Source organism: Meriones unguiculatus, chromosome 6 (genome assembly GCF_030254825.1).
Source record: "Meriones unguiculatus strain TT.TT164.6M chromosome 6, Bangor_MerUng_6.1, whole genome shotgun sequence".
Taxonomy (NCBI): Eukaryota; Metazoa; Chordata; class Mammalia; order Rodentia; family Muridae; genus Meriones; species Meriones unguiculatus.
This window is the reverse complement of record NC_083354.1, coordinates 41,283,003-41,309,536: the sequence shown is the minus strand read 5'-3', so window position 1 is coordinate 41,309,536 and position 26,534 is coordinate 41,283,003. Positions and strand designations below refer to the sequence as shown.

Sequence of the window (26,534 nt, the reverse complement as noted above, 5' to 3'; positions counted from 1 at the left end):
TGTTGTTACCTACACAGAAAAACTTTTAAGATCAGAACTTTTTTCTTTGATGACTCCTAGTAGCTGCTTGCTCCATCCTGACCATGTCTTGTCCCCACACAGTGGGACACTAAAAGTTTATTTGTTGGGAGAGGAGAACCTTGACACATGTATGGAGGTCAGGGGACAACCTATGGGAATTGGTTCTCTCCTTTTACCATGTGGGTCCTGGGAATCAAACTGAGACCATCAATACTGTGATACGTGCACCTTTATCCACTAAGCCGTCTCACCAGCCCCCAGATTCTAAGCCCTAGGCTTCATTGAAAGGTTCAGTGTGTTGAAGCTAACAGACCTTTAAAAAATGGCAGCTGTGAAAAGCATGCCATGGTAGGGCTAGAGACTAATAATTAGAACATCAGGACAGGCTCTTCAGTCTAGGGTGGGAGCTTGTCAACTGTATCATGAGAGTGCACAGAAGCAAGGCAGAGTGCCACCTCTTTCGGGAAGTCGTTAGTAGTCCCTCAGCCTTAAGCACTGGTCGTGTGAGGGATGTTAAAAATAAGGCTAGACAGTATTGTACCCTTTCATGTAGTAGCATTGTGTCTGTGGGTTCAGGAAACCACTGATTTTAAGCTGAGAATAATCAAACCATTGACTAAGTGAGGTGTAGGTTGAAAGGGAGAAAATATGAAAGCCAGGCAACCACAGAAAATTTTTTGAGTAAAAGGCTCATCGAACCAGCTGTGGCAGTTGAACAAATTGTAGTTCAAAGGCTTATGTAAACATAACAGAGGCACAGAGTTTCAAAGATGGAAAGGCCCTACCCTGTTCAATAGCCCCTCTTCCCTTTCTCCTCTGTGACCTTACACTGTAAGAACTTTTAGAGAACTAACACTGTAGAACTAACCCTGAAGCCTCTTAAGAGTTAATGGGTAGGACAAACCTTATAGAAATAGCCTAGAAGAGGACATTGGAGATGGTGGGTTGAAGAGTCCTGCCCTGAATCTTCCTTCTAGCTGTTAGCCATGTTTCCATATGCCTTTAGTGGTTACAGTCTGAGTAGTACTTACAGGCTTTGAAGTATCCCTTAAGGACTAAATGCCTACCTGCAGTTCCTAGGGTTGCAAAGCCTTCTGGTAACTCAGGAGTTAGCTCTGGTAGCTCTGCCCTACCTTGCTCCCTTGGTCTAAAGAACCTAGCCACTAACTTCATAGGAGTACACATGATAAACAATCGCTCTACCAACTGAGCTACAACCCCGGCCATGCTCTTGTTTATGATGGAGAAGCCTTCATGCCTAATTACTCTCACAGATTTCAACCCTTAACTCGATGACCGCTGCAACCTTTGAATTTTACTTGGGTGAAACCAAAGGCTACTGCCAGAATCTTGTTGCTGGTGCATGCAGCTGCCCCTCTCAGTGAGGTTTGGTTGGTCTGGCTAAGGAGGCTCTTTTCCTTTCAGGGCTGGGCCAGCATCACTGTTTTACATCTCACTGGCTTCCTAGCACTCAGCTGGCTAGACCAGCACATGAGGGAGGAAACAGGGACTGGCTGGTATGCTGTTTGCTGCCTTTTCTATTGATCCCGTCAGCACAGTTGAGCAGTGTGTCTCCTACCTTCTGTCTGCAGATGTCTCAGTTCATCGTCCAGTGCCTGAATCCTTACCGGAAACCTGACTGCAAGGTGGGCAGGATCACCACGACTGAAGATTTCAAGCACCTCGCTCGAAAGGTACTTCCTCTGCTTCTGGTCTCTTGGTGTTCTCAGCAAGATGCATACCTTCAAAGGTACTCTCCAACAGAAAGGATGGTTTATGTGCCAAATGCTAGGGCTTGGGGCCCAGGAATTTGAGGCAAGGTTCAGAAGTGGGAAAGGAGGTATCTAAGAGACTTTGAAAGCTGGGTTTCTTCTCCCTGTGCCCCTGCACTTGCCCTAACCTACCCTTTTATTTAATCCCAAGCCTGTCCTCTCTGTCAAATTATTGTCTGTTCTGATGGTATGTGTGGTCTCTCCTTCTGTGCCCTGGACAGCTGACACATGGAGTTATGAATAAGGAGCTGAAGTACTGTAAGAACCCTGAGGATCTGGAGTGCAATGAGAATGTGAAACACAAAACCAAGGAGTACATTAAGAAGTACATGCAGAAGTTTGGGGCTGTTTACAAACCTAAAGAGGACACTGAATTAGAGTGACCTCAGGGCCAGGGTGAGGAGTATGATCAGAAAGGATGAGTCCTGTGGCTTCCGCCCTACCCTGTGGCCAGGGCTGTGCTACTGATGTGATGACCCATCATCCTGAGCAGTTCAAGCCGAAAAAGTGAGCTCTGTCTACACGTGACCCCTAGTTGTGAGCTGTTGGGGTGTAACAGATACAGGCCATCAGAGGCAGTAGCCTACAGAAGACCTTGGCCACACCAGACCCCATTCTCAAGTCTGGGTCTCCCCCTTGGCGGTGCTGTCAGCGCACAGACCCATGCGCACCCTCCCCCAAAGCCCTTTACCCTGACGATCTGTATTATATTTTAATGTATATGTGAATATATTGAAAATAATTTGTTTTTCCTGGTTTTTGTTGAGTTTTTGTTTGCTGTTAGCCTCTATGTGTTAGAATCATGGAAAGACTTTGTAAGGACAGTATAAATTCTCCTGCAAGGTTTAATTTGTTATCATGTAAATATTCCAAAGCAGGCTGCCTTGTGGTTTTGGCCAGCCTTGTGCTATGTTGATAAGATTGATTTACTGCTTAAGATCACTTTACTTTATCCAATTTTTACTGAACTTTTTATGTAAAAAATAAAATCAATTAAAGAACTTGGAATGTGTGTTCCCTAAAACTTAATCAAGTTTGTTTGTGTTGATGTCACTAGAGGGAAAAAAGCTGTGGCTAGTGGTGTGTGGAGTCCAAGATTAATCTTTGCTACTGCATTTAATTATGAGCTTGTTTCCTACAGGTCCTACTGTGTGTCGGGCAGATGTTTTCATGTGGCACTTTAGTCATTCCAGACCAGAGGAAGTATGTCCTGAGACCTCATTTCCACTAGCTTGTTTTGGTTAGTGGGCCAGTCAAGAGAAAAGCCAAATGTCATCTCCTTGACACCTCCTGGCCATAGAGTGTTAATGGATCTTTCTGCCTTCAGATTTGGTTTCTCCCAGCCTGCAGGGAAGTAGCAAAGGACAGCAGCAGAAGGAACATGGGTGCCGCCATATGGCGAGAGCGAGTATGTACTTTAGATGCAGGCTCAGCAATAGGCTCTCTTTTTGGTGAGTTTTATACACAGAGAAGTTCATACTAGACTGGGGCCTGTCTCAGCAAAGGCTGGACCCATGTGTTCCTCAGGAAAGTAGTTCTGCTCATTGCAGCATTGAAGAGAACAAGGCTAGGCAGAGGCCTGTCAGAAATTAGAGCACCCATGGCCTGTGCAAAGCATTTCAAAGTTTAGGGTACATTCATTTAATCCTTACAACCCTTACAGAAATTGGCACTGTTGGTGACACTAAGGCCAAGCAAGCTTCACTTAATCATTTACTATCCTGTATTAGAGGGCAGAAATCTTTTTTTTTTTTTAAGATTTTTTATATAGTACTTTGCCTGCATATGTCCCTACACACCAGAAGAGAGCACTAGATCTCACTATTAGATGGCTGTGAGCCATCATGTAGTTGCCAGGAATTAAACTCAGGACCTTAGGAAGAGCACACAGTACTCTTAACCTCTGAGCCATCTCTCCAGCCCAAGGGCAGAAATTCTTATTTCATGGTCATACATGCTGTGTAGCAAGTCTTCCCTCACTAGCTCTGAGGGATTAGCTACAAGTGTGTAGATACTCAAGTACTTTAAATGAAAGGCCATAGTTCTTAACATCTTCACCTCTCTCCAGTCTCTCTGGATCTTCAAGTTCCTAATACCATGCCACTGCTGTACAAAGCTACTTGATTGCCAGGACATGAATGTGAACCCTAGATACCACAGACCAATGATTTAAAGTCTTCTCTCAGTTATAACTTTAAAGCACATTGTTGTTAAGTGGACCATAATTCACTCAACCCTCAACATTTTCTTTTTAAGATTTATTTATGTGTACAGTATTCTACCTGCATGTACACCTGCAGGCCAGAAGAGGGCACCAGATCTCATAGACGGTTGCGAGCCACCGTATGTTTGCTAGGAATTGAACTCAGGACCTCTGGAAGAGCAGACAGTGCTCTTAATCTCTGGTCCATCTCTCCAGACCTGACCCTGAACATTTTCTACTTGTGTCTTCAACAATGAGTGTTCATGTTTTTCCAAGGAGATTGAGGCAGCCTCCTTGTGAGGTGGTAACTAGCTGTCAAGTTTTAGAAGACATTTTTTGAGATGTTTTACTTTGTTTTGTTGTAGCTCCCTCCCATCCCCTGAATGTCTTCATCTTCTCCCATAAATCCCTCATGTTCAAATTAACAAATTGGGATAGAGTGTACCGGTCTGTTCATGGAAAGTTTTATCCTCATTGCTTACTCAGTCTTTGATGTCCCAGCAGCTATCAAACTCTGCTGGAGTTTGATATTCCCAGAATGCTGGGCTGTGCCTTCTCTGGTTTTTCTCATCTTTGGGGATTAGCCTGAGGGTCTTCTTAGGATCAAACTAACAGCCCTCCCCAACTTTTTTTTTTTTTTTTTTTTTTTTTTTTCAGTTGCTCTCACTCTATATCCTAGGCTGTCATCAAACCTGTGATGATCTGACCTCAGCCTCCTGAGGGCTGGGATGACAGATGTGAGCTACTATGCCTGAATGCCATTTATTTTAACAAAGACAGACTGTCAGGCAGCTCTGGTAAGCTTTTTCTGAGGAACAACAGTAGAAGCAGCTTATGGTAAGCCTCACACAAAGCGGTGTCCCAGGGGCATCTCAGTGCAGTTGAGGGGGGTAGGATCTGCCTTGGGCTCCACTTCACCAAGTCTGGACCTCAGCTCTTAGTCTGTATGACCTAAAAAGCCCTCTAATCCATTACACTGGTCCTTCCTAGAAGTCAAAATAACCCAGCTACCTGCACCCACGTCAGGATGGGTGTGTGCTTGGAGCACAGGTGGTTTGGCTCAGCTGCCCCGTCCTGAATAGCCTGCTTGCCTACTTGTGTTCAAATGACATGAGCAGCTGTGGAAGCCAGTTTGGAATTCCTTAGCCTGGGTGGCAGTCTGGGGTTTTTCTGTTTGTTTTTTTATAGCTATGTAGATTGAACCTAGGAGCTTGTGTGCTACAGAAGTGTTCTACCACTGAGCTGTATGTCCAGCCCAGAGTCCCAGTGTTGAAATGGCCTTCTCTTACCTAAAGATAACCCGAGGTCTTCAACAACCAGCTCAGCACATTTACCTAGCCTCTCGCCTGTCACAGCACAGGTCACACGAAGGGTCCTGTGAGGCAGCATGGCAATCTTAGGGGCAGAGGACTTATTAAATGTGCCTAAGCTAAGCAAAGGAGATGCAGTTCGGGAGGAAACGTGGCTTCCTAATGTGACCCAAACACTGAAGGGCAGGAGGGTAAACTCCAGCCAGGGCCTCAGCCCATGTACAGGAGTGCCCTGCCATCCTAGCTGCTGCTTGCAGAGAGTGTTCTCATATCCTAGAGACCTCCCCAAGTCCTTATCTGGGCCCGCTTCACAGCTAGTCAACTGTCTTACAGGCCCAAGGAGCAAGCAGACTAGAACAAAAGTCCAAAGGTGCCTTTAATATGTGATTTTAAAAAAATAATAGAAAAACTGTCTGGAGCTAAACAGAGAGGCAGATTGAGGACCTGTGGGCAGGGCCATGCCCCACTCTCCCCCTCATCCCTCCATGTTCCCCTTCCTGTCTTAAGAGAGGAGGGTGAAGGAACATGAACTGGCTGGATCTTCTGTGCTCTGCCACAACAGAGCAGGCTGAAGCCAGAAGTTCTTAGAAGCCTGTGAAGGAGATACAAGGCAGTGAGAATGCTGAGTGCCAGTGCAGGGAGCACTGGGAGGTGTCACTCACACCACAGAGAAGCCCTCAGCCGGTGAGTTCAGAACCTGGACCACATCTTCTCGGCCTATTGCAGCCAGAGCATCCTCTAGCACTCTGAGGGTAGCTCTACTGCCTCCTTGGGCAGCCCAGTCCCTTAGCAGGGTATAGGCTGGCACCTGGCCACCAGCCATGGTTTCCACAGCCTCAGCTTGGTAGCCCAGGTGGCTTGCCAGCCCCTGCCAGCCCTTCGAAGGTTCACCCAACATCAAGAGCCGCTCAACTTCCTCCTGCTGCTGCTGAGGAATATGCAGGTAAAGTCTGCCGCCAAGGTCAGGATGCGCTCCTGGGATGGGAGAGGAAGAGTGTTGGTGGGTGGTGGGGTAGCACTAGTTAAACACAAAGGACTACAGACTAAGAAAACACGCTCACCCTGGCTGGAAGCCTCCACACCACAAGGAGAGTCCACGAAGACATTGCTGTCACCATGCCTCTGGTCCCTGTCGGGGTCCCCCAGCTCTACAGTCCGAGCTTTGGCCAGCTGTTGTCTTTGCTTATGTGAGCGCCAACTATAGGGGGCAGAGGGTACTAAGACAAGGAGCTGCCTCAGAGTCCAGGCATGGAGGGGGTGCCACAGAACAGTACCCAGACCACCTACCATTTGAAGGCCACATAGGCAAGCAGGCCAAGAACCACAGTAGCTAAGAGAGCACAGTAGACAGGAATGATGTTGCTTGAGGACCCTGGAGGCTCAGGTGGAAACAGGGAGGAGGAGTTGGGGGCCAGGGCTCCCCCAACTCCTACCCATACTCCTTCCCTGTCCCTATCCTGCCCCTTCAGGGATGCATCTGTGAAGACAAAGACAGTGGTGAAGACAGGGAGCCTTGGCAGCCTCACTCAGAGCAACATGGCAGTACTTTCAAAAGCAATAGCGAGCACCATGTAGTCAGGGACTCAGCAGGCATCCAGAACAGGCTGGCCCTGGCCTGGCAAGAGTGACTCAGCAGATAGACACATCCACCAAATATGACAACCTGAGTTTCATTCCTCCATGATCCACATGGTAGAAGAAAACTGACTTGCACTGCCTCTGAACCACACAGGCTTGCTAAGTGGACAACAGTGCTCATTCCATCACAGGCCCAGAGTTCTGCTCTCAGCACCACACTGGATGGATCACAACCACCTGTCTCCAGGGGGCTTGGCAGCCTCTTACAGCCTCTGTGGGCACCCTCACACATCACATGTACATATGTACACATGGATCAGATTATCTTAGTTTTTTTTTTTTTTTTTTTTTTTTACGTGCATTGTTTTGTCTGTATGTCTGTGTAAGGGTGTCAGATCCCCTGGAACTGGAGTTACAGAGAGTTGTGAGCTGCCATGTGGGTGCTGGGAATTGAACCTGGGTCCTCTAGAAGAGCTGCCAGTGCTCTTAACCGCTGAGCCACCTCTCCAGGCCCTAACCTTACTTTTTTAAGTTGACTGGCCCTTCGCTTGCCTTTGTATGCAGTTACTCCCAGATGTGCCTTGCCATCTTCCAGAAGCACCTAGACTTCTTGGTCTTCTAAAAGGATGGCAGGATCTCCTCTGGAAGCCTTCCTTGATCTCTCTCCCCTCTCTCTGGTTGCACCACCCTGTTTACCATGGCACTGGATTGGCCAGCTCCCAGAGGGGACTGTGAGAGCACACTGATGGGTGTTATTCTCACAGGACCATAAAAATAAAACCTAAATGGAAGTAAATACTGGTACTCTCTTAAGTCCAGTGACCAGTCCTAGTGTAGACAGGGTTCAAGGGACAGGGAGTAAAGAGCCTGTGAATGGATTTGACCCATTCTACCTGCTGCCTAGGATCTGGGTCAAGGGACGCCTACCTGAATAGTCCGCACCTTTGCTGTGGCTGACGTTGTGGAGCATGGCTCTGCCAGGCACTGTTTGCTGGGCTGTTGCTTGCTGAAGGGGAGCTGTGCTGAGGCTGCTTTTCTGAGTCCAGAGGGAACTCTGCAGGGATATGAGGAAACCCTTAGACCTGCTGTCTGGAGTCTCTGCGGGCTAGTCCCCATGACTAGCTCACCACATCCCGATTGACACCAGAGCTGGAAGAGTTTCTACCCGTGTCAAATAGGTGGAGGTGACAGGGCTGGCCCCTGCTAGCCAAAGCTGGAGGGTTAGGGTACACAGGATAGAAATCAGCCTATCTCAAAGACCTTGGCAAATCCCTGGGCTGAGTTGCAGATGTTAGAAGGAGGGTAAAGATATATGCACTGTGACCTCCTCTCAGGCTGAAGCATCCCTAGGGACCAGTGAGAGGCCCATGCTCATACACATCTGCCAAAACCCAACATCCTACAGTCCCCAGCAGGACCTCCTGTACTGCCTATGTTCCCAATCTGCCCTCCAGGGCCAGTGGCCAGCCCTTTCCTGGTCAGGGACTGAGTGAAATGGCACCTTAACAGGCTCAGCAAGCTCATGGGGCATGCAGATCTCAGAGGGGGCCTGAAACGAAAGAACAGGGCCACTCAGCCCAAGGGCCCATCTGGACTCTACAGCACTAAATCTGCTGAGACCACTTCCTGCAGCCTAGGGAGGAGAGGCTCCAGATCTGGAAGGAGGAGAGAGGTGGCCTGCAGAAGGAAGAGACTTAGGCCCTCCAAGGCCCCAGCTGCCACATAACCAAAGGCTCTACCACACGGTGTCTGTGGCAGGCTGTCGGCAGCGCAGTGCTGCAGCCTGGTAAGCCTCGGATGTGGGCGGCCCCTGCATGTACTACATGCCTTTGTGTCACCACATTGGGAGTTGGGGGCTCCTGGGATCCTAGTTGGTGGGTGGGCCTGTAAGCCAGGAGCAGTAGACAGGCCTTCCTTGGAATCTGCCCCACCCATCCGGACGAGCTGCTGGGTTGAAACTTCTCCAGGCCTCCCCACCCATCTTCAAACCCAAAATGTTAAACAATTCAACAGCCTGGGGAGGCCCATACATACCCCAACACAGACGCTGATACCCGGAGGATCAGGGTACTAGACGATCAAGTTCTGACCCTTCCACCTAGCAAGAACCCGGCTTGTCACTCCCACCCCTTCTGACCTTCTGTGGCCACCCTCCAAGGATGCCAGGATCCACTCAGCCAGGAAGACGGCGGGAGTCCCTGGAGAGGGTAGGTTCCGGTCTGCCCAAGAAAAAGTGAGCCAAGGCAAGAGGCGGGCCAATGGGGGGTGGTGTTGAAGAGGGGAACAGGACAATGAAGAGGCGGGGCTGAGCTTGAGGGCGCGGCCTCGCCCCCGCCTCACGCTGGAGCAAGCCGAAGAGCTCCGAAGCTGACACTGGCCTGTCGGGCAGAGCTCGCGAATGGCACGCAAGCACCACGCGATGGACCGCGAGAGCTGAGAACCGGGAGCCAGCTGGTTCGGCCGGCTCCACGTAGGCCAGCCTAGCCAGGAAGAAGCATGCCAGGCCAGACGACGAGGGGCTCAGAATGGTGGCCACAGAAGGCCGAGGACGGCGGGCACATGTATACTCGAGAGACCGGCGGCTACAAAACTAGGCCAAGTTTATTGCTGAGAATAGGCAGGATAGTCACCTTCGGGGATTAAGGCCACGGGCGGTCTTTGTGCTTCACCGGGACGTGGGGTTTGAAAGTAGGAGTTGCCCCCTCCACCCCGTACGCACACAACCCACTCTGTGCAAAATGTGCAGCTGCGGCCTCAAAGGCCAAGGCTAGGTTTCCCCCCCTCAGCCGGCGAGGGGCGGGACTTCCTGGTGATGCCATCTACCAATCCCTGAGCTGGAGGGTGGGCCCCGCCCACCCCCTGGTGCAGCAGTCTCCTGGGTAGGGCATCGTGCTCGGGCGGGGTCTGGGCACCTCGACAGCAGGTTCAGCGAGCCTCGCCCGGATTGTACTCGGTCTCCCCAGAGGACACTTGGGAGATGCGTCGGGAGGAGCGCCACAGCTTGCGCGCGAACTGGCTGCTGCGCACCTAGAGGGACGGGATGGGACAGGATGAGGCGAGCCCGGGCGGCCGCTCCCCACCCGATTCAATTCAGTGCTCTCGTCCTCACCTCAGAAGGCTGCCCAGCGCCCACTACGATCAGTTTGCCATCCTCCAGGCCCACCAGCACGTGGCTGCGCTCTTTGGTCACGGACACACTGCGGACTGGCACTTTCATGGGCAGGGGAGACACAGCAGGCCGCAGTCTAGAGCAGGGAAGTGGGTGTATGCGAAGTCGTAACTGCAAGGAAGCCCTCCGCCCCGCCAGCAGATGTCGTCTCCTTATCCCATGTATCTACTTCGTCTTCATTTTAAGGCTGGCTAAACTGAACCCCTGGTTTATAGGGCCCCCATAACCGTGCAGCTGAGGGGGTTCCAGGGCAAGAATCCCCATGGGTGACACACCTACGACTCGGTACCGGACAGAGGGCGCTTATTTCCCTGCCAACAACTACGGCCGAGAGGGGCCAGGCACTAAGAGTGGAGCTCACTTGTGCAGGTGGAGGATGTGCAGAGAGCACTGCGCTGTGCCCAGCAGAACGAAGTCCTCTGCCACGGTCAGGGCCGTGGGCTGCTCTGTCAGGGGCAGTGACGCCCGCAACCTCCCATTCACTGAGTACAGGTGCAAGGAGTAGGTGACCTGGAAGAATCAGGAGCATGAGCAGCGCCCCAGCATTCCGACTGCCCGATGCCTTTGTCAGGTGCCCTCTCCCCATACCTGAGCCCCAGGACGTTCACAAGCACAGCTCTGCACAACAATCTGGCCCTCAGACCCCAGGGCCAGGTGTGATACGGGTCCAAGCAGTGTGGCACCTGGAGGCTTTAATGCTGCCACAAACTGGCCTCGGCGGACGGTATGTATGATCACAGTTCCGTCCTACAGAGAGGAAGATGAGGGCGCTGGGCCGCGGGATCGGGAGACAGTGCCTCAGCAAGCTCGGCCTCCCGGGGCGTGCCTACACACACCTCAGATCCAGACACAGCCATGTCAAGTTCAGTGCTGATGGCCACACAGCTCACTGCAGCCTCGTGTCCATACAAGACCTGCACGGGCTTTGGTGCCAGCCCTGCCGACAGCCCGCCCTGTGGGAAGCCAGGGCTAGCCTGAGACTCGGGCAAGGGAAGACTTTATCCAAGCCCCAGACTTGCTCACAGTAGTAAGGGGAGAGGGAGGACAGGAGGGCAGCCCTGAGGGCTCCCTGCGGGACAGGCGGACCTCTGGTCTGGGGTACAGGGCTCTCACAGGTCTGCCCGGCATACACACTTGCTGCAGAACACGCCACACCATGCACGTGGTGTCCCGGGAGCCCGAGATGAGGTAGATGCCGCAGGTGTCCAGTGCAAGGCAGGTCACTACATCTGCGCAGGGAGGGGGGTACAACGGTGCTGCTGGGCCCTCCCAGGCCCACCCGGGAACCCCATTCCACATCCGCCTGCCTCTTCCTCCCAGGCACCGGGGCCGCTCATACCAAGATGTCGGCTTAGCTGGTTCAGCAGCTTCCCACGGGGCAGTGTGGTTACTCGTAGGCTGCCATCCCAATGCCCACCACTGAAGAGCAGCTTTCCGTCGGGAGCTACCGCCAGTGCTTGCCCGCTCGTGCCTGGCACCCATGGCCCACTCAGTAGTTTTTGCATCCTAAACCAATGGGAAGATGGTTGGTGAGGCTGGGCCCCCGGAGAGAGATCTAGGTGAACGGGAGTCTCCACCAGTCCTCTGCCCTGCAGCCGGCCTGCGCTCTGTCTAGATGGGGAGGTGGTTCAGAGCGTAGGACATTTATAGCCCACCCTTCCCACCACCCTGCCTTACTTGGGGTTCCCCATGGTGGGATCTTTGCTGAAGCTGAAGTAGTTATTGATGTTTCGGTCATAGGGCAACCAGCTATGAGTGCCCAGCAGCCCATTGGCACTCATAGTCACCTGTGGGGAAGAGTGTGCTAAGGCGGTTTGGGAGCAAAGGGCGGAAGGGATGAAAGCTAATGGACACCCTGCCCACGGCACTCACCAACATGTCTGAGGAGCCCTGGGTGATGAAGGAGTGGGATTGCCGGTGGGGTACCAGAGCTAAAACCAGAGGTACGCCTTCACTGACAACCTGTAGGAAAGCGTGAAAGGCTGGCTGTCAAGCGGCAGCGGAAACCCCGACCAGACAGTCTTGTCAATGGGTACCCTCTTTCTTTGTCCTTGACCCCAGGGACAAAGGTGTCATACAGAAAGGTGAGTCCTGGAAATAGACATGACAGCAGTGGGCATGTGAGAGGCCACCACAGAAAGAGAGGGAAGCTGGGGTAGACATGGAAAACCCCAGGGTCAACCTTGAGCTCAGCCTTGTCCTCTCATCCCATGACTCCTTGGCCTCAGCCCAGTGTCAGGAGGAAAGGGAACCTACATGAAGATGCAGGAAGGGCCCAAGGGCAGATTCCCTCCAGCGTGACCCTACTCAGGTTCCATTGTTCAGGAAGCCATAGCTTGTCTGGGCCCTCCTCAAGAGAGGGCTCCTTCCTTTTACCCTCATGTCTCCAAGACGTCTTCAAATCAAATCGTGTTCCCACCTGCCCGCAGAGGTGGCAAGTTACTCCCATCTCACAGTAGAAGCTAAGTCCCTGCGCACCTCTCACCTCTGCAAAAAAGGCCTTGAGCTGGTCCAGGTTCTGGAAGACGCTGGGTGAGTTAGTGTCCAGACGAGCAAGGCGATTGGCTGCTTCCTCAGCTGAGAGCCGGGGCGGATGTGGCTCCTGTAGCAAGAGCTAGTCAGCACCCTGACTGGAGTGTCCTTGACCGCTGTATTGGACGAAGTTCTTACCTTCAGCAGCTGACAAGGAGTCTGCCCGAAGTTGCTGATGATGCCTTCCAGAGCCTTCCGTTCCCGTTCATCTGCCACATGGTCCAGGTCCACGGCCCCTGCGAGGGAGGCGAAGAGTCAAAACTCCTTCAACGTCCCCTGCGTCGCCGCCTTGTCTGTGCCCTGGCCCCTCCTTATGTACAGCACAGTGTCTACCTTCATAGGTGCAGTAATAGAAGACATTGAGGGCCTCCTCGGCCGCCGGACCCCGCTGCTTATAGCCGAAGATGAGGTCGATCCACTCGTGCAGGTGGGTGGACACATACTCCGACTCCTGAGGGCAGAAAGTGCCGGTCAGCCCAGGGCCTGACTCCCACAACTCTCAGCATTGGCTGCCTGGCTGTGCGGTCTCCTCACCAGAGCCCGGCGGTGCTGCTGGATGAAGTCCTCCGGGGAGCTGGCCCATGGGGGCAGCACCACATCGCCCACCTTCTCGTTGGTCAGCTGAAGGCAGCCCAGGTCGAAGCCTAGCAGAGGAGAAGGTTAGCGGTGTGCCTGTATATTCTTCCCCACCGCCGGCCACGCCATGCCCAAGCCCCCGCTCCCACAGCCGGCGCCTCGCGTGCTACCATTCTGGTTCTCCAGGAAGTCAGGAAAGTAGAAGAACTCTGGGATGAGCTCCTTCACATCGGCAGGGCTCTCCAGGCGTGCCTGCCAGGCTGCTGCCACTGAGTGGAATTGCCTGTCAGAGCAGTCAAAGCTGGTGGAGAGACACAGCCAGGGTCAGGTGACAGATACAAAGCAATGCGTAAAGCCAGAGGCAGCGTAAGAAGCTGCCAGGAAGACTGTGTCTCCTCCTCCCTCACCCCCGGGCGCACCGGCCACTCTGTAGCTGGACGTGCAGGGAGGTGAAGGGTTCCACGCGGATGAGGTAGTGCATCACGCCTGCTGCGTTGGAATAGTGGGTACCATAGTGGAACTTGTCAATTGTGCCTGCCGGGTCCTCGAAGCTCTCATATCTGAAGCCACAGGCAAAGGAAGTCAGAGGAAGCCCTACACCCACCTATCCCTAGCCCACTGAGCCCTGCCCTGCCCACATGCTCACTTCTCTCTCACGAGCTGGGCGTGCTTGGGGTTCACCACACCGATGGGTTTGGACAGGTCCCGGAAGACAGCCGGGTTGCTGAGGTCCAAGACTGGGGACACGTAGTCCTGCAAGACCCAGGGGAACTGCCCCCCCCCAGGAAAGGAGCTGCATGACGAGCCTGATGGCCTGCCAGCCTACCCCGCCCTGCCCTCAGCTCTCAAGAAGATGGGGAGAGCCTGCTCAAAATCCCACTTGGAAGGGTTGCAAGAGCACAGATGGGCTACGACCGACACTCCTATCTACAATACACAGACCAGGGTACAACAGGAAGAGAAGCGGGCAGGGGAGCGAGGCAGGGGCGGGGAACAGACACCAGATCTTAGACAAGTAAACTGTTCAGGGACCGAGCCTGGGCCTGGCCCATCGGCTCGCGCTGACAGATGGGGGCAGTGGGGCACATGTATGCCCAGTGGGGCCCTCACCACAGGGTACTGAGACAGGTCGTTATAGGTGCGTCCTGCGATCGTGTTGAGTTGCATCAGGTATTCAAAGTTGGAGATCTCTCGCTGTACCCATTTCTGGAGGGCAGAGCGGCAAAGGCTGAGCAGTGATGTTGTCCGGAAGCCCCTACTTAAAAACTCCTTACTTCACTCTCTGCACATCATACCTAGGACTCTTACCTGGGTAAGTCCCGAGGCACGGAGCATCTCCTGGGGGGAGCGGCTGCTTAGGTAGCCTTGAGCGGGGGGCCGCAGGCGCAGCAGCCACGAGTATACCTGGTTCCGTATCTGGGTGTGGGGTGGGATCGGGTAGGGCTGGGGCCTGGGAGCCTGGCAAGGAGATGAGGCTGAGGACCCGACCGCCTTGCATGGGAAGTTGAGGAAGTAGTTGGACTGATCAATGAAGAAGAGCTCAAGAGCGGAACGCCGCAGGTTGAAACGCCGCAGGTGGACCTCACGCAGCTGGGCCAAGGGGCGCCGGAAGTCATGGCCAACACCTAGATGCCAACCCACAGCAGGTATAAGGGGTCCCTGGCTTCAGCCCGGCTCCAACTGCCACCGCCCCCCAACCAACTCCATCAGAACACACCTTCCTCAGTTTCCACACGTTCCGAGCTACCATCATAGAAATACACGTGCTGCGTGGTGACCTCTAACACGCCTGGGACCACAGCCACCACGGTGACGAGCTGGCACTCGGCTGACAGCATCAGCTTCTCACGGTGCTCATCCAGCTCCACCGCCTCCATCCTGGGGGGTCGGCATACACTCTAGTTACTGATGCTGGCAACCCTTCTGGACAAGCTCCCAGGGCCAGTGAGTCATGAGGTCACTTGCTCACACCTCTCTGACAAAGAGGAGTTGCCCAGGGCCTAGGTGCTCACTGACCCATGCCCTAGCTGAACTTTAAAGTCCCTCTGTCAGGTCGCCCCTCCCACCCCCTGCTTCTCACTCGCCATTCTCTCCAGGTGCCCACCTTTCTCTCACGCTCGGTCAGAGGTGCTTAGCCTCTTAGCTTAGAGGCCACCTCCATCCTTTTAAATATGTATGAAATTTTGGGTTGGAGAGTCTCTTTGGGGTACTCAAGTTGGACAACAAAAGACACAGACTGACTCAGCCCCATAGAGGGCATACATCCCTGGGCCAGCCCCAGCCCACCCACTCACAGGGTCTCCAGCCTAGCCAATTCTTCATCCTCTAATTGGTCTTCAGGCAGCTCCTCTGGAGGGGTGCTAATTTTGGCCTCTTTGGTCACTGCCAGAGGCAGTGAGGCCTCCTCAGTGAGTGTCATGGGAGCTTCACCTACAGGAGGCCAATGGGACTCAATTAGAGCAAGGCATGATGGGAAATACTAGCTGGGTGAACCAAGCCCAACACACTCACCTAGATTGTCACGCAGGGCACTGGCTTCCAGGTGAGGGTCGAAGTGATGATTGGGTACCAGTTTTAGTCGCATGCGTGAGTAGGTCTCTGCGCTGGACAGCTTCCAGTGGGGGGTTGGCGGGACCCTGTGGATACAGCACCAGGAACTATAATGGGCCAGGAACAGGTTACAGAGCCTGCACCTCAAGACTGCTGGGCGCTTTGTTTTGTTTCGCTTTCTGCATTTTTGAGAAAGGGTTTCTCTGTGAAGCCTTGGAGGTTCTGGAACTCACACTAGGCTGACCCTGAACTCAGAGATTAGCCTGCTTCTGCCTCCTGGGATTAGAGGCATGAGCCACCTCAGCCCAGCTGGTACCACTTTTCCGCATGCTGCATTCATTCATTCAAGACCTCGGATAGACACCCGAAGGCAGTCTAGCACTCTTTAAGTAGCTCCCTTTCCACCAAGCCCGGCTCCTCCATCAGCACAGCCCACCTTAGTGCCCAGGCCCCACAGGGGCAAGAAAGCTGGCGCCACAGTGCCCCCCAGTGTAGCAGGGCCGTGGAGTGCTGAGCCGCCTGCTGCTTCAGCACCGCTGCGTAGCGCAGTCCCTCCAGGCGAGCCCTGCGCTGGGCGGGCTCTAGGACCAGCTCCTGCGGTGGGAGGACAGGTCAGTCACGCGTGCTGCCATTTCTCCGACCATGTTCCACCCTGCCCCGTGAGCTGACAGGTGAGGTGACACGCTCGCTGTCCCGCGGTCCGGGCTGCACACCTGGAAGGCTCGCCGGCTCTGGATGCGTTCCCGCTGATGCCGCTGCCCGCTGCTCATAAGTGTGTCATAGCACGCATTCCAGAAGCCAGACATAAGGTCATGGCTCTTAGCATATGTGTCCATTTCAAACTTCGACATAGTGGGCTGTACCTGGAGGGTTAATAGGGAGAGAGTAGTGCTCAGGGGTGTGCCCTAGGTTCCATTTCTCTCCCCCCGATCCCCACCTCCTTCAGGCACCTGCTTGTCGATGAAGTGGCGCCATTCAGGTGTGGCACAAAAAGCCTGAAAGTCCTCAAAGAAGGTGGGGCTTCCATTGGTCGGTGGTAAGGAGGGCAGCCCCCACTGCAGTCCTAGCGGCTCGTAAGCACGGTCCAGCAGCGTGCGGACCAGCGGCACCAACCACGAACAGCGCTCGGAGGCCGCCACCGCTGTCGGCCGAGGCTGCGCATGCTCAGTCTCAGAGGAAGCGGTCAGGGCCCGGCTGAGCGCGGCCTCCAGCTTGGAAAGCACATAGCACGCCTCCTCCCGGCGGGCCGGCACGGTGGTCTGCAGCAGCGTGTGCAGCTTCACGTAGGCCTGGGCATGCAGCTGTAGGCGCAAGGCAGTGAGGGCGGCACCGAACGCCACACCCCACCAGCTGCGCCTCCGCCTCCGCTGCCCACCGCATGCTCACCTGGGGGTCCTCCAACAGGATGTATCCAAGCACTAGGCGCAAGCCGATCTGTGCCATCTCACGGAGATCTGCTGTGCTATTGGCCAGATGCGGCCAGGCGCCCAGGCGATCGAGGAGGTTGCACACGCCTTCAAAGAGCTGCCACATAGAACACGTTTCCGTCACGTTACCACACAGGGGCCGGGACACATGGGGAGGAGACAAGGTAAAGCTCCGGTGGAGGCTAAGGAAGGTCTCAGTCAGGGTCACTGCCCTCGCTGCAAGGCATCCGCTGCCCAACTCCAACACTGCCACCCACCTAGGCCTTGGCCTGACTGGACATGCTGATGCACCCAAGACTGCCCTAGATGAGATTCCCTCAGGCACAGGGGCACGAGAACGCATGTGGCCCCCGCCCCTCTGAGTGGCCGCACCTTCTCACTCCACAGCTCCTGGTTACCGTGGCCCTCAGCGCACAGGAAATCCTGCAGGAGACGCAGCAGCCACAGTGCCTGCTGGGAAAGGTTGGCCAGGCCTCCTGGGGGAGCCTCCTTGATGTCAGTCAGGGCTGACTCTAACATCATCTCTAGGAGGCTGGCCGAGAGAGGGACTTAGTACCGACCTGGCAGTTTCCATGGCTCCGAGGCTCTCAGACACCCGCCACCTCCCCCAGCACCCCTCTTACCTGCGCTTGATGCAGTCTGGTGGGCGCACAAGTGTGGCCGAGGCCCCCAGCTGGGTGAGCACGGAGAAGACCTGGCCACGCTCCCTCCAGGCAGCCTCATCGCTGCCCTCCACGCCCCACCACGTCACCGAGAAGAGCACGTTGGTGAGTAAGTTGCACAGCTCCTCCTCGGGGGTTTGCTGTGGGGACAGGAGGGTGGTGAGGGGCTGTGGGCTGGGAAGGGACAGGATCCCCCCTGCTCAGCACCCCTTGTCTACCCACTAGCAGGAATGGTGAGAGGCAGCATTTGGTGACCAGCCAGCCTGGCACCAAGGTCTTAGAAAAATGGCCACTGTCTGGACTCTGCGAAGAAGTCTGGGGTTCTGTTGGACTCCGGAGAGGAGAGGCGATATCCACAAAGGCATTACCCTAAGTCTTCAAGGCTGCCTAGGAATTCCCAGGGAGAACTGGGGCTGGATAAACAGCTCAGCAGTTACGAGCACTAGCTGCTCCTCTAGAGAAGACAGGCTGCCCTTAGCCCCTCTGCAGTCTGGACCTTATGTGGCTGCTCTTCTCCACTCAGCACAACTGCATGTGAGAGCATCGGCCCTGGTATATCAGGCCACATCTTTGGAAAGGTCACACTGCCAACCCTGCTTCCCTGAGGTGACATCTCCAGACACAGACACGTCAGAAGGCGGGCCCACCTCACCTGGGGGTTGCTTGTGTTAGAGGTGTCATCCCCACTCATAGTGGGTTCTAGCAGGCTGCCGTCCTCTAGCACATTGGACAGGCTGGAGCTGTGGCGGCCCGGGGCGGTGGGGAAGGGCCGTGGCCCATCCAGCGGGGAAGGTGTGCCAGGCTGGCTTGCTGGAGTGATAGTCCCACTGCTGCTGCCGCCGCCAGCAGTATTGCCTGAGCCAACACTGGCCCGTTCCAAGCCCAGGTCGAGGGGTGTACTGAACGGGGAGAGGGCCTGGTAAAAGGTATCCGGGTCTGGGCAAGAGGTCTCTGAAGGCAGGAAGACGTCTGAAGATTCAGCGGGCAACTCAGTGGGTAGTGGGGACAGGGAGGGCTCCAGGGAGGTGGGCAGCTCTGGGAGAAAGCGTGGGGGACCATTGGCTGTGGCAGCCTCCAGGACATACAGCCGGGTCAGCACATCCTGCCAGCCAGCTTGTCGGGCCAGCAGCCGCACTACTTCTGGGTGTCCATGGATGAGGTGAAAGAGCTGCCAAACCAGGGCACAGCAAAGGAGAGGTCATCTGATCGCTTCCCTAGAGCCTCATCCCAAGCTCTGAACAGTGGGGACTCCGAAGACACCCCCATCGCAGACAGGCAGAGGAGTTCCAGAGAGCAGAAGCCATCCCATCACCTCCCCAAGCTTTTCTCTTACTCACCTGACGACAGATGTCCAGGCGGACACTGAGGTCAGCCTGGAGGGAGAGCTGTACCACAGCCAACAAATCGGAGAGATTCAGGCCATCTGGGGAAGCGACCTGAGGGACTGCTGCAGCAGGAGAGGACCATCTCAATCCTGACCCTACATGAATGCTCCCTCTTCCCACCAGTCCCATCCCCTGGTAGATAATGGTGGCCCCTCTGCCGGCTCTGTTTTTTGTTGTTGTTGTTTTTGTGTGTGTGTGTGTGTGTGTGTGTGTGTGTGTGTGCGTGTTGGGGATTGAACCCATGGCCTTGAGCATGCTAGGCAAGCAATCTACCACTGGGATGCACTCTCCCCTCCATCTGACCTGCCTGTTGGTCCCAACCAGGTCATACCTGCCCCTACAAACAGCTTATAGAGGCCCTGGCAGAGCTGGGGAGAGATGGTTCCTTCAGGCAAGCTGGCAACAAGACCCTGGAGACCACAGTCCCGCAGCCGGAGCCTCTGGCGGTTCCGCTCAGATAAACGCTCATACTGCTGCAATCTCCTCAAGATCTGTGTGAGGGATATCAAGGGACTGTCATCACAGGACATAACCCTGTAGGAGGAGAAGTCACTGCACAGGTGTGTGGCTCCAGAAGAGGACTGCATGGCATTATTCACTGGTGCAAAGCTTTCCTAGGTGCTAGCCACGGGCCTCAGTGAATGGGATTGCGAGGGGGCTGGGGATACCTTGCAGACCCTGTCAGCCAAAAGGGGTGGTGACCTTGGCCGCACCAGCAGTGAGAACAGCACCTCGAGATTCCCTAGCTCCAACAGGAAGATGGTCAAGGGCTCTTGTGCTGGAGAACCCTGAAGGAGGGCCAGCAACAGGTCCAGTGTACCCAACACCTGAGAATACAGAAAGTCACTCTAGGTTGGGTTCCCCAGTTAACCCACACAGCTCCCACTCAAGCCTCACCACCCCCAGCCTTGAGCCTACCTGGCCTTCATCACTGGTGGCTGCTAAAAAGTTCAGCACAACCTGCATGTCATCCACCGGGAAGTTCCGAAACAGGAACTCGCGCGCCAGACCCAGAAGGCAAGTCTGTACTGTGCGCAGGTCGTCGGCCGCAAGGGGGCGCTCCCGCTGCGGGCTGGCAGGCCCAACGAGCACAGCCAGAGCCGCAAGGTCAGGGAAAGGACCGGTAAGCTGGGACAGTGTGTCATCCCGTCCCCACAGCCCAACAGTGAGCACTGCTGTGCCAGGCCCCCAACATCCTCCTGGTCCCACCAGCCTAACCTGTAGTGTGTGCGCAGAGCATCCAGGATGAACTGAACTCCATACTTCTTCCGGAGTTTCTGTCTGTGGTCTCGGACTATGCTGGACATGTACTGGATGTGACCTGGGTGGACATCAGCGGGAAGCCTTCTTCACATCCTCCAGGGCAAGACCATGCCCCTGCCACACCTCCCAGGCGCCATCATGTTCCCTTACACAGGGCAGGGCAGGGCTCTGGCCCTTATATATGCCTCCTCAGACTATCTAGGCCCAGACTAGCCAGGCCCCTTTCCCAAGCCCCTCGCCTACCCAAGCGCACAGCGAAGTCACTGAGGGTCCAGAGGTGAAAGTTGAAGAGTAGATGCTGGTAGAGCAGGTAGAGGAGGGGCCCACTGTTATCTGCAGCCACCTGCTCCATCAGCAGCTGGGCAGACATGAGCACGTTCATATCCATGGCCCAGCTGGGGACCTGAGGGGAGAAGGAGGTGCCAGGGTCTGTCTACCCACTGTCCCAGCCATTCAGTTTCCAATTTTCCCAGCAGCAGGCACGAATAACCGTCCTTGCTCCCAGCCTTTCAAAGCCATTGCCGTCTCTGAAACACACAAGCCTCCAACCCGGACTATGGCCCAGCTTCCCCTGCCACAACAGCCTGGGCCACCTTCTTACCTACATCCTCACAACCAAACCTTCCATTCAGGCCCTACTCAGATACCACTGCCCAGGAGGTCCTCCCCCTGTGTCTCCTCCACCCGCTCAGCAGGCCTCACCTTGCGCAGGAGGGCTCCGATTATGGCAGGCCCCTGGCATTGCACCAGGCTCTCCTGATTCACAGTGTGGCCCTGCAGGAAGTTCCGAAGCAGCAGGAGAAAGGCAGCCACTGCATTCTTCTCCATCCGTTCCTCTGCCAACCACCAGGAAGAGGACAGAGAGGTTGGTCGAGGGCACGCCAGAATCCACAACCTCAAGCACATCCCCCACCCCCCAGGCACACACCAAGACTTTCCCCCAAATCCAGGCACGAAGGACACTCACCTGAAGACTTGCCCAGGGGGAGAAGCAGGCCCTGAGTGTTATGGCCTGAGGTCAGTTCAGGTCCTACAAGGTCATGTGTTTCACCTGGACCTGCCTCGGCTTCCTGGGGCTGCACAGCCACTCGCTCCAGCAAAGGCAGCAGGGCACCCATGCCCCCTACACAGTTCACCACATCCTGGGAGGAGGGGCCAGGAATGAGAGGACAGTTCCCGGCCAGCATCCTTGCCTAGAAGCCTGGACTCAAAGCGTGGGTCTCTGGAACTAGTCTCCTAAACCCTGCCAGGGCCCAACTCTCCTCCCAACTAGCCCTGTGTACACTACACACATGCGCACACGTACCTTCACATCCCACATCTCTACGCTGTGTCCTGTCAGGCGGCCATCCAGCCCATGGCCAGGGGATAGGTCCAGACAGATATTGTTCTTACAAGCCTGGGTCAAATGGAGAAGGGAGTGACGGATTGAAGGTGGGAGCCGGAGGGCAGAGCCGGAGGGCACTGAATATTTCCTAATCCCTAAATACCTGAGGAGAATAGTGAAGGAGCAACTTGGCACTAAGCTCATGTAGTTCACCCTCAGGCTTGAAGGGTGCTGGCTCATTGGGCCCTGGAGAGAAAAGGCCAAGCCATTAGACCTCTGGGCAGGTCCTCTGGCCAAACCCTATCCATAGCTTGCCTCCTCCCTGCCTGCCTAGAGGAAGGATTCCCCAGGTTGCCATCTTCCCCGGACCCGTGGGCACCCTGCACAGCTGACATCCTGGAACCGGGACAACAGGGTGGATGCTGGGATTGGGTCGGGGGACGACAGACATCAGGTGCTACTTACCCAGGACACACAGGACCCGAAGGGCAGGTGCTTGCAGGGCTTCATGGAAGATGGCCACGGCCCCCAGCTCACCCTCCAGAGATGTGGGGCTTCCCCACCGGGTGTCCTGGGTGCCTGCAAGGGTGGAGCTGATGCCACCCTCCTGCAGAGGGGCCCCCAGCCCAGGCCCCCAGCCCAGGCCTGTGGAGGCCGGAACTGACTGGGAGCGGGTAAGGGAAGGGTGAGTGTGAGACAAGGCAGTAGATGACGTGGGGAGCCCTGTGGTGGTCGTTGTCGTGCGGTGCCCAGCAGAACCAATACAGCAGGAGGAGAAAGGCTGCGGGGTCAGGATTGGGAGACCGGTCAGGTCCCGGCAAAGCCTGCGATCCCACCTATATCCAGCTTATGGTGACTCCCAAAACCGTAACTTACAGTGGTCCAAGCCAAAGACACAGAGGAGTTCCAGGCCACACTGGTCCAAGCCCCTCCAAGCCACCCAAGGCCTCCCAAACCCTGCCTGGCACACCTCACTGAGGGAGGGGAAGCGAAGAGGCGCTGTCTTGACCAGATGGCCATCTTTGAAGACATTGACCAGGTTCTGACTGAAGGGCCGGCGCCCAGGCACATGCACGATGGCCACACAGTGCTAGAAGAGAAGCCAGGATGACTCAAGTCATACTTGACCGCTGGTGCTCTCCATCCTACACTGGGCCACGTGAGAAGGGTGGGACTCACCCAGGCAGAATCGGCGAAGGACACTTCGGGCAAGCTCATGGTCATGTATTCCTTCCGTGTGCACACCGCTACCACCAGGGTCCCAGCTGCTGTGAAGAAGGCCTCAAACCCCGAGCCATTGCTGGTGAAGAAGCTGGGGGCGAGCAGCAAGCCAGTTATGTTTCTTCCCGCTCACCCCGGCGGCAGGTCCCCAGCCCTTGAGTTACCCACCTGTACAGTTGTTTTCGCTGGAGGGGCCGGCTGGGAGCTGAGGTAGGAGCTGCCTCTGTGGAGTGCAGACAGAGCCAGGCATGGAAGGTAAAGCCGGGTCCTGGCCATCGCTGCACAGGTGGCACCATGATGCCAGCCATGCTAGGTGTGAGGTCAAAGTAGCGCAGGGCACGTGCGGGACCCCGGTGCCGTGCCATGCCCGACAGTGCTCGGATGACGGCGCCTGCGTGCCGAGCCCTCTGAGGTTCAGTTCCATGTGACTCTGAGTCCAGGCCTGGTGGGGGGCGCAGCAGGCGACGCAGCTCCAGGGGCTGAAGTGACACACGGCCCAGAGCTTGCAGCAATGCTAGCAGCTGCTCCTGGCAGCGGGCTCCCAGGGCTAGCCCTGTGCTAAGTGTCTCCAGCAGATAGCCCACCAGGCCTGCTTGCACACAGGTGGCACGGCTGGCAGGGCAGCTGTCGCAGAGCCACCAGAGCCGCTGTGCCAGGAAGAGGCGCAGCTCAGCTGTAGGCAGTGCTGGGAGCCACTGCATCAGCAGCAGCACTGGCTGTTCATTGCGGATCGGCGGAGGCGGGTGCAGGCTGTGGTCACCCTCTACGGCCTGTAGGTGGAAAGAACATGACAGTCCTGGCTCAACTTTGGCCCCTTGCCAGCCTGAGACTTCCTGTTGCCTGCAGCACGGGAAAGCAACATATGCCACTCCATCTTGGTGCCTCGCCAAAGGCGGATGATCGGGACCACTGAAACAAGTACTCAGCACTATTAACTTCCACACTTGGGCTTGTGGCCTACTCGGGCCAAGCCAACTGCACGTTCCTGGGAAAGCCCTTGAGGCTTATACTGTAGGTGTCTCACCTCAGGGCACTGATTTGTATGGCTGAGACCCAGCTCACATGGTCATAGTTAAGGGTCTTCCAGGGTAGGAGCCTGCCTCAGCTGCCTTTGGGCCCCAGGCCCCAAGACCAGTCCTCACCATGTTGAGCAGTTCCTGCAACAGCCGGTGGGTGGGGGGTCCGTGGCTCTGCAGGACCTCCTGCAGGTGCTGGTAACCAATGCGCTCCTTAAACACCTCCTGAAAAGTAGCAGCATGGAAGTAAGCAAAGCTGTGGGTTCTGTAGCCAACTCACACCCACGGGGACCCCTTCCCTTCCAGAACTCCTTCGCCAGTTCTGCCTGTAGGTCACAGTACAGAAAGGGACTAGGACAACATAGAGGATGGAGTAGCCTGTATATTCATCTCAGAAGGCTGCAGATGGTGGTCAGCTCACAAGTGTCCCTTCCCTACATGGCCCTAACCCAGAACACCCAACTCCCAGGACACAGCCATGACCACACCCACCCAGCATGTGGAACCACACCCTAGAGACAATGCTGGTCATGTGCTCCCCAGGGAACAGGATTTACAGGCCAGTTTTGGAAACATGAGGACAAGGAACTCCTCCACTGACTCCTGTGGCAGGAAGTCTGGAGCATCCTTACCTTGGCCGAGGGGGAGCCATTCATGATGCAGGTCAGCACTCTGACCACATGGACTGCAATGGCATCTGTGTCCTGGTCCAGCACCTTGGGGTGGAGGGGAAGTCAGGAGAAGTAGCTGCCAGGGTGTCACAGCTGGCAGGACTGGCAGCTAAAGGGTTACAGGGCCAGGTACACCAAGGTCCAGGGCATCTGCTGGATCAGCGACCCTCTGTGAGCACCGGGCCCTCTACCTGCCCCTCGAGCTGTGCTGCCCTGAACTGGAGTGCTCTCGCAGCAGTTGGGCAAGATCGCCTCTGGTAAAGAGGCCTGGAAAGAAATGCAGGCTGCGGAGGGCCTCTAGGATGGACCAATGGTGTGCACTGCCTCCGCACCCCATCCTGCTCCTCTGGTGGACTTACTGGCCCTAGTCCCCACACCCCACCCAAGTCAGACACACACATGCAAGCAAGCCATCGAGTGTCCCATCACCCGTGATGATTGACAGGCATTCAGGGGTATAGGGGCCATCAATCACAGGGCATTGGAGCCAGAAGAACCTTCGAGACCTCTAAATCCTACCCTGCCCTCCATCCCCTAAATCAGTGAGCATACCGTGGCTCAGCTTAGTTGAGACTGACAGTCGGAGGCATGCTGCTCACTCCTCTGGCCCATTCTGAGGGGTGAGGGCTGAGAGTCGGATAGCAAGTACCAAGCCATGTCTTGGCTCTGTGGGCTCTTTGCTCCTAGCTCTACCCAGTCCCCTGAAACGTGACTTCAGACAACCCTCCCTTCTCTGGGCCTGCAAACAAAGTCAAGGGTGTGTGGGGTTGCCTTGCCTGATCTGGAGCTGAATGGACGGGTGAGCAATCAGAAAGTCTATAGGTAGTAAACATGAGGCCACCTCATGGAGACTAAGTTACAGCAGAGAGGCTCTGGAGGCTGGGGGTCCAGCACGAGCCCCCACCTGCAGCTTCTACAACCCCTACAGATAGCGAGGCATGCTGCACATTATAAGGAGCCAGGCCTGTTTAGTATCGGAATCAGGAGCCACAGAAGAAACGGCCCCTCAGGGACCCTGCCTTAGTAGGTGATTACATCCAAACCTTAGTGTCTGTACTTCTGTCTCTCCTTTTGAGAGGTGGGAGGTGGGGTAGGTGGTAAAGGGTTTCGAAGGTTCCTTCCAGCCACACCCCAGCACCCAGTTCTGACACCAGGTAAGCAGAAGACCACTTCCTGTTCCAGCCTCTGGGACAGAACCTGGGGTGTGGGGGGTGGTTAAGGACATGGGAGCACCACCCTCACTTCCAGGTGTGTCAAACATATCTACTCATCCACTGTTCTACAGTACAGGAAATGGTCAAGAAGGAGCCCAGGGGTGGGTGGCCCAGGGAGGTGCTGCCTGAATTGGTCAGCCCCAGGGTGGTACCTTCTGGACATCGGGCTCAGTCAGTAACCGGGTAGCCAGGTCACTGTGCCCCTCAGGGGGCGCCCGGGCCTGCAGGTACAGCTGTGAGGAGGGGCAAAGTGGAGGAGGAGACAAGGAGAGGTTAGAGCAGGACCGGAGGGAGCTGCCAGGGCTCTGCACCAGTGGGAAATGGCCCGCTGAGTCCTAGCCTAGTCAAAGTTCTCCTATTAGAGCAGGACTGAAACCCAGAGGGACAAACAGTGCCCAGGCCCCAGGCCTCAAGCCCTCCCACTGAACACAGCCACGGCCTTGGTGGCTCTGCAGCAACCTGGGCTGTCTATGAGACGCCCCCCCTGGCTCCAGGCCTTCCACCCCCCAGATGAAACCTCACCCACCTTGCTGTTCTGGATGAGGCGAATAAGATGTTCAAAGCAATTATTGCTAAGGAAGGTGGCTTGTAGCACTGGCCGGTCCTCACATGCCAGCATCATGGGGATAGCATCTGT

The 26,534-nt window shown here is 55.6% G+C and overlaps 3 protein-coding genes across 12 annotated transcripts in view; 1 reads left to right on the top strand and 2 right to left on the bottom strand.

Annotated features, from left to right (window-relative positions):
* Setd2 (SET domain containing 2, histone lysine methyltransferase) overlaps positions 1-2,794 on the top strand; it is a 94,378-nt gene extending 91,584 nt beyond the window's left edge. For 2 of the 3 annotated variants that reach the window (XM_021647934.2, XM_060385208.1), the window contains exons 20-21: positions 1,614-1,715; positions 2,015-2,794. In XM_021647934.2, the coding sequence (XP_021503609.1) occupies positions 1,614-1,715; positions 2,015-2,176 (264 nt within the window). In that variant the 3' untranslated portion in view covers positions 2,177-2,794. Of the gene's footprint in view, positions 1-1,613; positions 1,716-2,014 lie in introns of those variants that run through there. The other variant, XR_009592307.1, reaches the window with a different exon arrangement.
* Positions 2,795-5,664: 2,870 nt separating this feature from the next.
* Positions 5,665-9,313, bottom strand: LOC110554991 (death domain-containing membrane protein NRADD-like). 6 transcript variants are annotated; one of them, XM_060385202.1, is made up of 5 exons: positions 8,919-9,313; positions 7,812-7,938; positions 6,594-6,783; positions 6,368-6,504; positions 5,665-6,281 (listed from the first exon to the last, which is right to left on the bottom strand). In XM_060385202.1, exons 2-5 carry the CDS (start codon positions 7,852-7,854, stop codon positions 5,965-5,967), a joined length of 687 nt encoding a protein of 228 aa, XP_060241185.1. In that variant the 5' UTR covers positions 7,855-7,938; positions 8,919-9,313; the 3' UTR covers positions 5,665-5,964. The 6 variants fall into 6 exon arrangements, with proteins under 6 accessions (XP_060241185.1, XP_060241187.1, XP_060241186.1 ...); XM_060385204.1 differs by having other exon boundaries at positions 7,827-7,938; XM_060385203.1 differs by having other exon boundaries at positions 9,022-9,313.
* Positions 9,314-9,467: 154 nt separating this feature from the next.
* Positions 9,468-26,534, bottom strand: part of Nbeal2 (neurobeachin like 2) — a 29,586-nt gene continuing 12,519 nt past the window's right edge. The window contains exons 9-54 of one of the 3 annotated variants that reach the window (XM_021647915.2): positions 26,424-26,530; positions 26,050-26,130; positions 24,645-24,728; positions 24,139-24,237; positions 23,165-23,766; positions 22,955-23,087; positions 22,746-22,865; positions 22,241-22,556; positions 21,939-22,021; positions 21,755-21,847; positions 21,416-21,590; positions 21,151-21,284; positions 20,692-20,851; positions 20,404-20,506; positions 20,104-20,257; positions 19,854-20,012; positions 19,517-19,676; positions 19,138-19,247; positions 18,453-18,968; positions 17,762-17,940; positions 17,511-17,670; positions 17,098-17,235; positions 16,662-17,012; positions 16,425-16,574; positions 16,148-16,305; positions 15,673-15,797; positions 15,456-15,591; positions 14,879-15,039; positions 14,470-14,786; positions 14,272-14,367; positions 13,808-13,932; positions 13,581-13,721; positions 13,332-13,462; positions 13,120-13,229; positions 12,919-13,036; positions 12,724-12,821; positions 12,539-12,655; positions 11,926-12,015; positions 11,731-11,840; positions 11,393-11,559; positions 11,140-11,282; positions 10,890-11,006; positions 10,642-10,800; positions 10,415-10,563; positions 9,994-10,129; positions 9,468-9,911 (exon numbers count right to left, since the gene is read on the bottom strand). In XM_021647915.2, the coding sequence (XP_021503590.1) occupies positions 9,810-9,911; positions 9,994-10,129; positions 10,415-10,563; positions 10,642-10,800; positions 10,890-11,006; positions 11,140-11,282; positions 11,393-11,559; positions 11,731-11,840; positions 11,926-12,015; positions 12,539-12,655; positions 12,724-12,821; positions 12,919-13,036; positions 13,120-13,229; positions 13,332-13,462; positions 13,581-13,721; positions 13,808-13,932; positions 14,272-14,367; positions 14,470-14,786; positions 14,879-15,039; positions 15,456-15,591; positions 15,673-15,797; positions 16,148-16,305; positions 16,425-16,574; positions 16,662-17,012; positions 17,098-17,235; positions 17,511-17,670; positions 17,762-17,940; positions 18,453-18,968; positions 19,138-19,247; positions 19,517-19,676; positions 19,854-20,012; positions 20,104-20,257; positions 20,404-20,506; positions 20,692-20,851; positions 21,151-21,284; positions 21,416-21,590; positions 21,755-21,847; positions 21,939-22,021; positions 22,241-22,556; positions 22,746-22,865; positions 22,955-23,087; positions 23,165-23,766; positions 24,139-24,237; positions 24,645-24,728; positions 26,050-26,130; positions 26,424-26,530 (7,373 nt within the window). In that variant the 3' untranslated portion in view covers positions 9,468-9,809. The remainder of the gene's footprint in view (positions 9,912-9,993; positions 10,130-10,414; positions 10,564-10,641; positions 10,801-10,889; positions 11,007-11,139; positions 11,283-11,392; positions 11,560-11,730; positions 11,841-11,925; positions 12,016-12,538; positions 12,656-12,723; positions 12,822-12,918; positions 13,037-13,119; positions 13,230-13,331; positions 13,463-13,580; positions 13,722-13,807; positions 13,933-14,271; positions 14,368-14,469; positions 14,787-14,878; positions 15,040-15,455; positions 15,592-15,672; positions 15,798-16,147; positions 16,306-16,424; positions 16,575-16,661; positions 17,013-17,097; positions 17,236-17,510; positions 17,671-17,761; positions 17,941-18,452; positions 18,969-19,137; positions 19,248-19,516; positions 19,677-19,853; positions 20,013-20,103; positions 20,258-20,403; positions 20,507-20,691; positions 20,852-21,150; positions 21,285-21,415; positions 21,591-21,754; positions 21,848-21,938; positions 22,022-22,240; positions 22,557-22,745; positions 22,866-22,954; positions 23,088-23,164; positions 23,767-24,138; positions 24,238-24,644; positions 24,729-26,049; positions 26,131-26,423; positions 26,531-26,534) is intronic. The other 2 variants (XM_021647918.2, XM_021647919.2) reach the window with 2 other exon arrangements.